Genomic DNA, 12,440 nt, shown 5'->3' with positions numbered 1-12,440 from the left:
CTTTGCATGTGATTAAAAACTTTTAATCTTGATCATTTTCAGTGCTGCGAATTCAAGACAGAACATGATTTAAAAACGTTTTTATTCTTTAAAGTAAATACTGTATATTTGGCAAGATCAACAGACAATTTACACCAGTAACAACAAAAAAAACCAACAAAACTAAAATACTCAAAAGCAGTAATCTCTTATTCCACTAAGTCAGTGAAAGGAGCAGTGCTACCCTGTTAATGATTGTAGTTAACTTCCTTACCTAGTTTTTCCTACTATAAATTTCCAGCCTTTCAGTCATGTCCCTGCACCAGTGCCCTGTCTCGTCTCGTCAGTGTTGTGCAAGTTCACACTTTGCAAGAACTAGTTAATTTCACATAGATCAGAACAGTTCTGCATTAGTTGAACATAAGGTATTAACGCCTGTGATTGGTGCAGAAATAATTTGCAAGATCTGGGCCTTCCATCGGAGCGAGCACCCACTGGGTGCGTGCAGGCACAGTTCATTATCATGCATCGACTGTCGATGAGAATGTCGTCAGTGCCACGAGAAACTACTGCGCTCACCTTTTAGTTACTGATAAAACAGCCCAATTGAGTAGAGAATATATGGATAATATCAATGCCAATTCTGACTCATTTTATTGTATTTATGCACAACGCTGTCATATAGGATGAGGCCAAAGAATGAGGCAAACTTTTTACAAACGTCACACAGTGGTCTGCCAGTCCTTGTACACCTGGCACATTTCTGTATCACTGAGGTAAAAATGACTATTTTTGGAATCATGTCTGCAGTGACTGGAGCAGACCATTGTTCAGTCAGCCAGTAAGTGTCACATGCACAGGAGAAACAGCAATAGCCTGTATTAATGTAGTAACTACAGGGAAATGCTGGTGCTTGAGTGGCGGCTAGGAAAGCATGAATCTCGGGTGTAGAGGGGTCTAAGTAGTTTCACTTTGTAAACTTAAGCTCAAATGTAGTGAGTTAAATTGATTTCATTCGCTCAGACCTACTCTGAGATGCAGGTTTTTTTATTTTTTATTTCTCTGACATTTTCCTTATCTTGAATTATTTGGTATATTATTTGCAACAAACAGTAGAACTACAGCTGATCTTCACACCATGTGTGGATGTGTCTGTTAGCAGAAAGTCTGTGACTTTGACTGTGGCCTTTGTGACTCTAGAGGCCTGCGTTTGCGGCACGATAAGCCCCCCACCAGCATATGCTGACTCTGCCTGTCTGCTTATATGTGTGTGTGTGTGCTGACCCTCTTTTTCTCTTTTCCCTCCCACCCGCACCCTTTCCTTGCACAGGGCGCGTGTCTCTGACCCGGGGCGCCTCTCTGCTGGTGGAACGGTTGACCCTGGAGGATGAGGGTTGGTTCGAATGTCGCCTCCTTCTTCTGGACAGCAAAACAGACGACTTTCAAAATGGCACATGGACCTTTCTCTCCATCACAGGTGCAGCACTGCAGGGTTTTGTGGACTTGGGAGCAGCTCCTTCCATAGCTCATTGCTGGCACTGTCTTTATTTAGAACAGCTACAGTATGGGGCCTGGCTAGGACTGAAGGCCCTGGCAAGCTGAGTTTCCTGTGTGTTAATGCAGGGCATGAGCAGGTTCGATGTGACGCACTGGGTGCAAGGTGATCACATCTTGTCTTTATCTGTCCCGACTTGCCGGGAGAAACAGGACAGTGCATATGTGGGTTTTGGCTCAAGATTAAGGTTAAATGTCCAAATCATTTACCACACAAACCTCTTAACTCTAAGTCTCACAGTTACACTCCCACACTGAAGCAGAGCTAGAAGTTTCACTGAGAGTATGACCCAGGCTTTGATATGATTGTATGACCGTGAATGAGAGGCCTATTATGCTGTATCAGGTTGCAGATGACACCTTTATACATAATAGTATTACATCATGTGTTGAACAGTGTTGAATATCATTTAAACACGTTGTCTAACAATGTGTTTTGTAAGCCCAAAACAAGACATATCACAGAATATTGTTTACAGACAAAGTTGACATATTTCTTCCACAACTTATTCCAGTTCACTGATTGCACATAACACGGGGAGTCTCACAGTACAAAACCCTGGTACTGTCAGGTAGACAAATGGGCTACAAAAAATAGAAAGCACTGTTTTTCATTCCATATAGTCTCAAAGGAATTTACTACAGTTTGTAACATACCTCTTCACCTGGTTCATTTATTTTGCCTCCTTCCAAATGTATTTACAGTTACTTTTCTCTTTTAACATGAACTTTCCAGCTGTTCATTTCCAAAACATCGTATCTGATACCTCGTGATAGGTGATATGTTACATCAAAGGCACTGGAACCTCTCTAACGTTAGGTGTTGTAGTGGTTCAATGGACCCTTTTGAGGATTTATTTTTTAAAGATACTGTTTGTTTACTGCATTTGATTACATGAAATGAAAATCAACACTAATGTTTTCTGCCTTCGTTATAGCTCCACCTGTGTTTATTAAGACGCCACCAACTTTTGTGGAGGTTCTGCTTGGAGACTCACTTACTCTCAGCTGTGGAGCCCATGGCAACCCCCGACCAACCATTGTCTGGCATAAAGATGAGAGCCCAATTGAGAAACATGAAAAAATAAAGGTGAGTTGGATTAACAGATGGCATTTGCCATATTCTAATTAAATACTTTATAATTAGCATTTTCTGACAGAGCCGTAGCTTTTGATGTTTCTTTGAAGCAAATTGCTTTGTTGTCCTCTTGTGACTTCCACATGATCTTCCCATACCTTTTTTCTTTGTCTTTGATCGTCGTGCTCTTTGCCCTCATCCTGTTTTAGGTGCTCAATGGAACCTTGTCTTTGGCCTCCATCACAAGGAATATTTCAGGAGTGTATAAATGTCATGTGTCCAACTCCGAGGGGAATTTGACCCATTATACACAGCTGCAGGTCCAAGGTCAGTGTTGAGCTGTCAGCCATCAGGAAGAGATAAAAATCTCTGCATATCTTATGCTAAGCAAGTGCAGTGACATGTAGTAACAACACACCACTTTGTGTCAGATAAGATACATTTTTAGTCGTGAAACCTACATTTGGTTGTGTTTGAGAATCATAGTTACATACAGTTGCCTACACTGCCACCTACAGTCTATTCCCTGCTTTGCAATGACTTTCTCATTAGTGATCTGTGCTTTGATCCCCAAAAAGGTCCACCAATCATCATCATTTCCCCAGAGGATACCACTCTCAACATGTCCCAGGATGCAGTTCTGCAGTGTCAGGCCGACGCCTACCCTTCAAACCTCACCTACGAGTGGTGGAAACAAGGACAGAATGTTTATCATATTGAGTGAGTGTTTAATCTTTAAAAAAATCTGTGAAAATACTTAAACTTAGTTAGACTTATTCTTACTTATCAAATGGAAAACTAACCGCAATATTTAAAGGAACCTGCGGGTGTTTTTCCCAAGCATGCTGCTAATACAATCAGGCCTTATTAGATTATTCATAAAACAATTATATCATATGATCCTGAGAACATTGTAAACCTTAGACAAAGGAGATTGTTGTTCAGATTAGAGTGCCATCTTCAACATTTATGTATAACATGTAACCCTTTTCTTCCTGAAACAAAGTGTTTATGTGTTGTGGCCAGTTATTCACTTCCTAAAATACACAGTTTTCTATCTTTTGACTTTAGGTCCCTAAAATCGAGAGTGAAGATTTTGGTGGATGGAACACTCCTAATCCCTAATCTCATCCCAGAAGATGCTGGCAACTACACCTGTATCCCGACTAATGGGATACTGACCCCACCCTCAGTTTCTGCACATCTAAAAGTGAAACGTTAGTCTCTTATCCACTCACTCTTTGTAACCCTGCGGGTCAGGGTTGCAGAGGATAAACGATTTCTCAGCATATGTTGGACAAGAAGCTCTCTTCTGGCTATTTTTTGTGATGAATTCTTTCACCCTCATTATAGATCCTGCACGTATAGGACGAATGCCTCGGGAAACATATTTGCCAGCAGGCATGGAGGGGGTTATTGTTTGCCCTGTTCAGGCTGATCCTCCTGTGCTGTATATCAACTGGACCAAAGATGGAAAGAATTTGAATCTTGACAATGTAAGCTGTGGGTCTTGGAGACAACATGCATCATGGAGATTTTCACAAAGAAACTGGAATCAACATTTATGTCTCTCCTTTTTTCACCTGTTTAGTTCCCAGGTTGGATGGTGAACTCTGAGGGCTCCGTTTTTATGACAACAACCAATGACAATGCTGTAGGCATGTACACCTGTACCGCTTATAACAGTTATGGTACCATGGGCCAGTCTGAGCCCACCAAAGTCATTTTGCAGGTAAAGTTGTCATTCTCAACTGTCACTTACAAGGGAAATGCTTTTCTTTGAAACTGTGCAGCTGTACAGAAGTAAAAAGGCTCTGTCCCTCCTCTAGGACCCACCATCATTTCAAGTGCCTCCTCTGCCTGAGTATCTCCGGGAGGTCGGCCGAGAGTTGATCATCCCCTGTGAAGCCAGTGGAGACCCTGCTCCTAACATAACCTGGAGCAAGGTATGAGAGATTTTCTTTCATGATAGTCTCAGACATGCCTGTGGGATCCATTACTTCAAATTCATGTTTCCCTTCCTCACAGATTGGCCCTAGTCCCCGTTCACCGTACACCGTGTTGTCTAACGGGTCCCTCCTGCTGCAGCCGCTCAGTAAAGATCACCATGGGGGCTGGGAGTGCTTGGCCACTAATCGTGTGGCGACTGTCAGTGCAGGCACGGTGGTCATGGTGTTGGGTAAGTGGGTTCATTTTTTTGTGCAAACAGTTAGTTTTTTTTAAATCTGCAAATGTACAATGACGTGTGGCATCAAATGTGGAGTGTGCAGGTCTAAACTTGTGATTTTCTGATCTTCAGGCACCAGTCCTCATGTCGTGTCCTCAGCGACTGTCACCACAGAGATGAATCAGGTCAATGTGTCCTGGGTCCCAGGCTTTGATGGTGGATTCACCCAGAAGTTTACCGTGTGGTCAGTAGCATAGAACACACCCAGTGTTACTAATTCCCCTGCCAACAACTTCTGTCATGACTTGCATCCTTTGTATTTATTTTTTTAGGTTCAAGCAGACATCCAGAGGGAAACATGAATGGGCGTCTTTACCTGTGCCAACATCCAAAACTTACCTGTTTGTGACTGGGCTACTTGCTGGCACTGGTTATCAGTTCAGTGTCCTTCCTCAAAATAAACTCGGATCGGGACCTTTTAGTGAAATTGTATCAGTGCGAACAAAAGGTTTGTGCAAGTGAACTCATATTCTGTTCCTCACATTCTCACCGAAACCAAGTTGAATATTTCTACTTATCTTGAGCCGTCTTTTCAGCTGTGCCAACAGAGGTACCCTCGCCTGTTACCACTTTCCCAATCCTGGATCCTCCCCTATACCTGTCAGCCAACCGGACTCAACAAGGGGTTCTCCTCCAGTGGTCGCCTCCTGAGACTCCGCTCTCTCCACTGACAGGTTTTGTGCTGCAGGCCTGCAGGGATCAGGGCCAGTGGGTCATCCTCAGCAGCAACATCAGTGCCAATCAGAGTGAGCTTCTTGTGCAAGGACTCCTAAGGGTAATGATCAGTTATCGCTTACTTCAGGCAATAAAAGCAACTCGTCACCAGAGTGCTTGTTTTGTGATCAAACACATAAATGGTCTTTTTTTTTTTTTTCAGGACTCCACTTATGATTTGAGATTGATGTCTCGCAGCAACAAAGTCCTCAGTGAACCGAGTGAGTCTGTGAGTGTCTCCACAGCAGGTACGTCTGTTTTTTTATTTTTTTTTTGTGTTTATGGATGTTGATGCATATTTACAAAGTTATCATTGTTTCTCAGAGCTCAAATTGTAGACTGTGATGTGATTACAGGAATGGAGATTTACCCCCTGCGCCCAAGCTTCTTAGAGGTCATCCCTGAACCGCTGTTGGCTGGTGTGTTAGGAGGAGTTTGCTTCCTCTTTCTGGCCATCATCCTCTCGTTGGTGACAGCATGCTACATGAGTCACAGGAGACAGCGTAGGTGCAGAAAGAGAAGACAAGGTAACAAATGCATTATTTTTCTCAGTGAATTTATCATTTTTGTTTAAACGCCATTGGTATTAGCACAAGTTGAACATTAAACTGGACAATTTTACTTGGTACTGTTTGACCTTTTTTCCCCACATTTTTATAGGCCTGCCAACAGCTTTCCAGAAAGGTCCACCTCAAGAGTAGGTGTCACAGTACTTTTCTAATTTATTCACGCACATACACTTATTTGCGGCTCTGTTTATATCTTTTTTCATTGCGCGTTTGGATTCTTGATGAAATCAAACTATTACAAAAACATGACATGTCAGTATGCATCTTAGATGTAGAATTATTTGCAGAAAGTTACAAACCGCACCTATTTTATGTTATTTTTTCCTGCCTTTGTCTTTCCCAGAGCTCGCTCACCTCCTCGCAGCCCAGACAGTGTCCTCAAGTTGAAGCTGTGTCCACCTCTTCCTTTCTTTCCCAACTCCTCATGCTCGCAGTCTAATCGGTCCTCCTTTGATAAAGGAAGCCGTGGTGAATATCACGACCAGCGGAAGCAACTTTTGTCCAACGCGTCTCCACCACCTCATTACACACTCTTTGAGAGCCACCTTGGTTCTCAGGCACCCTCACCAAATGCTCTTGAGTCCATTTCCAGAGGCCCAGATGGACGCTTCATTGTCCAGCCGCTGCCGGGGGGTTCAAGTCCCTTCAATAAGAAAAAATCGAAGGACGTACTGCAAAGTAATGGTGGTATGAGCGGCTCAGGTAGCAACAGGACATCGTCCAGGGACTCTCCGAAGTCCAGCATTTTGAGCTCAGACAAAGAAGAGAGGAAGGACTCTCCTCTCACTGTGGATGTACCAGAGTTGAGCAGGCCTCCTCTCTCCCCTGGGAGAGTACGGGCCATGGCCAGAAACTTCTCCCGTCATGGCTGCTTTTACTCTGATGATGAACAAGGCTCCGAGACTCTTTTGGAAAGAGCCAGCTTTTATTCAGATAACAGTGAGAAAAAAAACAGTTATTCTCTGAGGCGGCATCACATGCCGGGCCACTCTGAGGACACGTTCCCCAGTTTGGGGAGGAGAACAAAACTTCTGGACAGGGAGAGACTGGATCATTCAGGCTACCAGCCTATGGAGAGTCAGTTGACTGATAACAGCACGCTGGTGTCACAGCTTGAGAGTGAGCTGGAGAGGGACAGTGTTAACAAGTGTGTCCAACTGGCAAAAGAGAGGGAAGAAATAGAGAGGGAGTTAAAATATTATGCAGCAGATCAAAGACACCGCAGTCGAGGGAGGGAAGAGCCTCAGGCTAATAAAACAGAGAGCCCTCAAAGGGATGCACGGTCAGAGGAAGAGAATGTGTGGAAGCTACAAAATGTTACCGTCAGACATAAAAACAGGACCTCGGGTGTTACAAGTCGGGTATCTGACTACAGGAGGGCATGCTACTTTGGCAACACCAGCAGTCCTCTGGACCGGCTCTCAACGTCCCGCATACAGTGGGACATTAGCCCTGTTACATCTCTCACCAGCCTCATTCAAGTTCAGAGCCCTCGCAAGACCACATCCCCCGTCTCGCAGCATCATCGTACATGTAGAGAAACTACAGAGGACTCTGCTGTGGATTCGTCCCGCTCTCCTGTCACACAGAACACCTCCCTGCCCATGCTTTCCCCTGACAACACCTCTGAAACTCCTGTCTTGTGTCTAGAAACACCAGTTGGCGCCAGGCCATCAACTCCTCCAAAAAATCAAGAGACATGCATGAAGTCCAACACTGAGCAGAGCTTAAGGGACAAGATACATGATGGAGGTGCTGCTTCGAGATCCAGGGACCCGCATGCTTCTGCATCATATAATCAGAGTGGGAGAACTGCAGAAATAGCTTACGCAGCTACTGGGAATCCCAGTTCCTCTAGTTATTCAACCGTACCCTATGAACATCATGAAGTCGGAGCTAAGGCCAAAGATGGAGAGACTCAGGGTAGCAATGAGCAAAGGAGTCTATCTTTTCACTCTGAAATGGAGAGAGAGAGCGTCCGAGCGCGCTCCAGGAGGAGCGACAAATGTCTTTACTCTGATAGTCCTAGCCCTATCTCAACTTTAACTCTTGTAGAAGAGGTTGAGAGTGATCAGTCTCAGTTTTCTGAGCCCAGAATTTCAGACTCCTTTAAGGCCAAGCCTGCAGCCTCATCTCCCAAAATGTCCCCTAAACATACAAGTGCAATTCTTGAATACCTGAGCCTTCCAGGTTTCATTGAAATGAGCGTGGATGAGCCTGTGGTCGAAGCTGAGGTCACAAATACTTCTGGAGAAAGCTCAGAGCTGAAGCCAGAAAAATCTGTAATTGCTAAGCCTGATGTAGTTCCACAAAACTGGGAGGTTCATGTTCAGGACAACCCTGAAACGAGCTCGAGCCGAGAACAAGCGGATTCTGTTGGTGCTGCACGGCGCAACTTTGATGCGAGTAAAAAACAAGGCAATAGACGTGTGCCCCATGCGGAAACGAGAGTAAGATTCCCTGATGACACAAGATCATCCTCACCTGCTCTGGAAAAAACCTGCAAGCAGCTCTATGATGAGAAAAGAAAAATTAGAGTTGGGAGTAATAGCGCATATAGGCCAGAATTGAGGCTTGGATCCAGGTCAGCACACACCCTGTTCAGTGCAGCTAAAGACATGGCAGACATTGTGTCAAAACACTCACAGAGTTTTGCAGACAGCAGCGAGTCTTTATCAGAGCAATCCCAAAGACCAGCCTCTCAGGGAAGCAGGACTAATAATATTGTGTCACGAATAAGTCAAGCTCCTGTGCCATTTCTCAAGAAATCCTTAAGCATTGGCCCCTGTAGGACTCTGTCAGGTGTGGGACAGAATCGTCCTTTCTTAAAGAAGTCTATCAGCTTAGGCTCACAGAGATGGGAACACTTTGAGAGCCCGAGAACATATGTTTCTGAGAAATGTTACTGGGACGAGTTCACAAACCCAGATGTCAGGGTGAAGTCCTACAGTTTAGGCCGTACGCCGTGTTCCCTGCCCAGGCCGGGCCCTTCCTGGAGGGAGTATATACCATTTAGGCGTCCCAGTATGGGGAGCTTAGAGAGGCCTCATCATGCACAAAGATCTTTAGCAAGTCCCTCCTACCTCACTCCCTGTATATACCCACCAAGACAAACTTCAATCTCCCCAGTGCTGGAACCCTCAGATCCACGTCGGCAAGCCACTGTTTTCCCTGAGTCATCCAGGTGGTCTCCCTCATACCAAGAAACCCTAAGGTCTGCCCGTCTTCAATATGTTCCCATGCCCCCTTCCATTCCTGTCCCCCATCACCAGCACTGGCCAGGTTCCAGAGGGGAAAGCTTGAGAGCCGTGGACTCCAGGAGAGGCCCTCCGCGATCCTACTTGCCCAGGGGCATCAGCTGGCCCTCTCCTTACTACGGCCCCTTCGAGCCCCGAGAAGGAGAGAGCTACAGACAGCCAGACAGGGTGATGTTTAGGGCAGGGGACACTGAGATCCGAGAGGGGGGGAGGGCCAGTTATGCCAGTCAGAGCAGCGGTAGAGGTAGCGCTGGTCTCTACCGACAGTCCCTGTCCATCACTCCCACACTGCTCAGCTCCCCTGAAACCACAGAGGACAATGAGCGGTACAGAGCTGAGATGGAGCTGCCCAACAGGAGAGTGAAAAGGTGAAACACCCCCACACCTGGAATGAAAAACACTCTTGAGTGTCCTCTCTACAGATGGGTCTAAATGACATTCATTCAGATGTTTTTGTTTCTGCTTGTGATATCTGTTATCTGACTACTTGTTTTGTGTATCTCATTAGAAGGAACACATCAGTAGATGAGAGTTATGAATGGGACTCTGCTGATGCCTGTGTGGACTCGGAGGTCCTGGAGGCCACAAAGTTTGGTCAGTCGCAAACAGGTTGTGGAAGAGGCAGGGGGGACATTCGATATGATCAAACTGGTGGCCTCCAGGATCAGCGACAGAAAGGTGATCACTTCTTTTACAATCCCAATGTGTTTGGGGAATTTTCTTTAAAAGTTGTTGCACGCATCATTGTGAGTGTAATGCTTGATGTGATGGTGCTGCATGTGTTCATCTTATGCATTAGTGCTGTGATTTTTGTAAGCTCATCCCATGACATTCCCACCCATGCCTTTCCTGTCCCTGATGCCCCCCTAGGCCCGTCTCCCCCAGTCAGCCCACCAGTTTTCAACCCTCCTCGCTGCAAGTACAGCCGCTCGCTCAGTGAAGCGCGCTTCAACGCTCTCCGCCTGGAGTACCAAGAGTACAGACGGGCTCAGGAGTCTGTCTGTTCCCGTGAGCCCTGCTTCACCTCTGGCCACGATTCAGACTCTGACACCAGCTCAGCACTGCTCTAGCAGCTGAACTCGGTCCGTTACTCTGCCTGTCCTTGCACCTCTTTCCTCCTTTTTCCCCTTTTTTCTGTGCTTGCCTGCTTGAGTCCTTTTTCCACCTGCTGCTGTGCAAGCTGTGAATCCATGCATGCTTAAACTTTTGCTGCTCGGTTGGTAGTTAAAATGTTTTACCCATTTTAAAAGCCGTTCTGTAATACTGTTGTTCTTTGTTTCTCTTTTACAGATGCATCGAAAACTGATACCAAACAGCATTTATTTCTGAACAGATGACAGCACTGTGGTTCCGGACACTGGAAATGTTTGTTAAAAATGTTATCTTATGTTACAGCATTTTAAAGAGACACAGCTGCTACATGTTGTATGCCATCAAATATGACATTGCAGCTGTTTTCAGATGTCTTTGCATAAAGAAGCAGAGAAGGAATTATTTATCTTTATTTTTCTAAGAAACTGGCCGCTGTATTTTGGGATTTTGTTTTTTTTAACCTCGACAATCAGCCACACAAAAATTAAATGCTCACGAAGACCAGGAAAGGTTCGCAGTTTAGGGCTGAGAAAGACCTGCTTTTTAAAAGCAGCAGCTGGCCACATATTGGCATCTGTGCATCAAGTTAATGTCTTTTTCATCCAAGTAATAAAGGATGCTGCAGACAGATGTTGTAGGTCTGTGTACAAGATGATATCTGTCTGTGGATATGTCTGCATCTATAATGGTGCCTGTGATGTCAATCAAACGGTGCTCGAGGCGTCCTTCACCTCCCTCTTATTATGACATCGTTTTTAAATAATAGTAATTTAAGATCGCATTATTAGTTCATTCCTAAAATTACACTTAAACACAAAATCACCCTTCAATTACATAACTCCAACAATTCTCGTAATAATTGTTAATTACCTGCTGGTTGCCTGGAATTGTTTCCTGTTTCAAACCTGCTCTCTGTCCCTTTAGCCTCTCAGTATTTGTTCAAAGTGTACAAATGTTTATGTATATATATAAATATATATATATATATATTTAGTTACATGTGAGTGAATCCTGCTGTTGTATTGTAAATTCTTTCCCATCGTCTCATTGAAATGAAAGCTACTTTACTCCACCCGAACCAGTCAAACCATAGCCCTGTGATTAATTAGCATACATTAGAAAACTTGATAAGAGACACTGGAAATGATTTATTTTGCCTTATATTTGTTGTCGCGTGGATTCGTTTGTAAGAGTGACAGGACAGTGTAAGGGTCAAACTGTTCGAAGGATTGCAAATTACTGAACAACCCTTTTTTTTTTTTCTGTATATTTATTGAGATGAGTGATGGTATGCAACAACGTTTACATCTCACATCACTGATGTGAAGGCAACACTGTGAATATTTCATTGACTTCTGGTTCTTTAATTGAAAGGAGAATCTGTTATGAATTTTGTGCCCAACCATATGTGTTTTCACTGAAATGAAACGGAGGCTGTTTTTGTAACCAGATTCAGAGGATATCTTTGTAGCAATACTTTGGAAGACGACATCATTTGTATTGTTTTTACTCCTTTTCTCAGATGAAAACCCTCATGTGGAGTTAGTATTTGCATCCCTGACGACGGCGTTGGAAGCTTTGTACAAAGTGGAAAATTTTTATAACTTTGTTGGTTTTGTCATTTTTATATGTTTATATGTTGAATAAATTGTTATATTCTGAATGCACCAGACTGAGGGAACAAACATTGATTTTTTTTTTTTTTTTTAAAGAAAAGTATCTGAATAGTACCCTTTTTTGTTTACAACGAAGTCGAGTTTTTGGCAAATCTTCTACATTTAAAAAATAAAAATGTTGACACACTCATGCACAGGGTCACACACTCATAGAGACGGATGCCAACCTGGAGCGGTGGGCAGCCATTCACAGCGCCCGGGGAGCATGGGGGTACGGTGCCTTGCTCAAGGGCACCTCACACAAAAATGACTTAAAACATCAGCTTTTCAGATGTTTTACAAACATGATGTGAA

At 44.2% G+C, this 12,440-nt stretch overlaps 1 protein-coding gene across 2 annotated transcripts in view; it reads left to right on the top strand.

Annotated features, from left to right (window-relative positions):
- The window catches only part of igsf9b (immunoglobulin superfamily, member 9b), a 28,277-nt gene extending 16,135 nt beyond the window's left edge, over positions 1-12,142 (top strand). Inside the window, exons 4-22 of one of the 2 annotated variants that reach the window (XM_075468597.1) lie at positions 1,310-1,456; positions 2,472-2,623; positions 2,821-2,938; positions 3,190-3,331; positions 3,683-3,828; positions 3,965-4,107; positions 4,203-4,343; positions 4,441-4,557; positions 4,640-4,790; positions 4,911-5,022; positions 5,111-5,286; positions 5,375-5,613; positions 5,716-5,800; positions 5,909-6,079; positions 6,213-6,249; positions 6,465-9,746; positions 9,887-10,056; positions 10,249-10,460; positions 10,669-12,142. In XM_075468597.1, coding sequence (XP_075324712.1) covers positions 1,310-1,456; positions 2,472-2,623; positions 2,821-2,938; positions 3,190-3,331; positions 3,683-3,828; positions 3,965-4,107; positions 4,203-4,343; positions 4,441-4,557; positions 4,640-4,790; positions 4,911-5,022; positions 5,111-5,286; positions 5,375-5,613; positions 5,716-5,800; positions 5,909-6,079; positions 6,213-6,249; positions 6,465-9,746; positions 9,887-10,056; positions 10,249-10,448 — 5,729 coding nt within the window. In that variant the 3' untranslated portion in view covers positions 10,449-10,460; positions 10,669-12,142. The remainder of the gene's footprint in view (positions 1-1,309; positions 1,457-2,471; positions 2,624-2,820; positions 2,939-3,189; positions 3,332-3,682; positions 3,829-3,964; positions 4,108-4,202; positions 4,344-4,440; positions 4,558-4,639; positions 4,791-4,910; positions 5,023-5,110; positions 5,287-5,374; positions 5,614-5,715; positions 5,801-5,908; positions 6,080-6,212; positions 6,250-6,464; positions 9,747-9,886; positions 10,057-10,248; positions 10,461-10,668) is intronic. The other variant, XM_075468598.1, reaches the window with a different exon arrangement.
- The last annotated feature ends 298 nt before the right edge of the window (positions 12,143-12,440 follow it).

The sequence above is a fragment of the Odontesthes bonariensis genome, chromosome 6 (assembly GCF_027942865.1).
Source record: "Odontesthes bonariensis isolate fOdoBon6 chromosome 6, fOdoBon6.hap1, whole genome shotgun sequence".
In the NCBI taxonomy this organism is placed as follows: Eukaryota; Metazoa; Chordata; class Actinopteri; order Atheriniformes; family Atherinopsidae; genus Odontesthes; species Odontesthes bonariensis.
The sequence above is the reverse complement of the archived record's forward strand: the minus strand, read 5'-3'. Positions and strand labels throughout refer to the sequence as shown.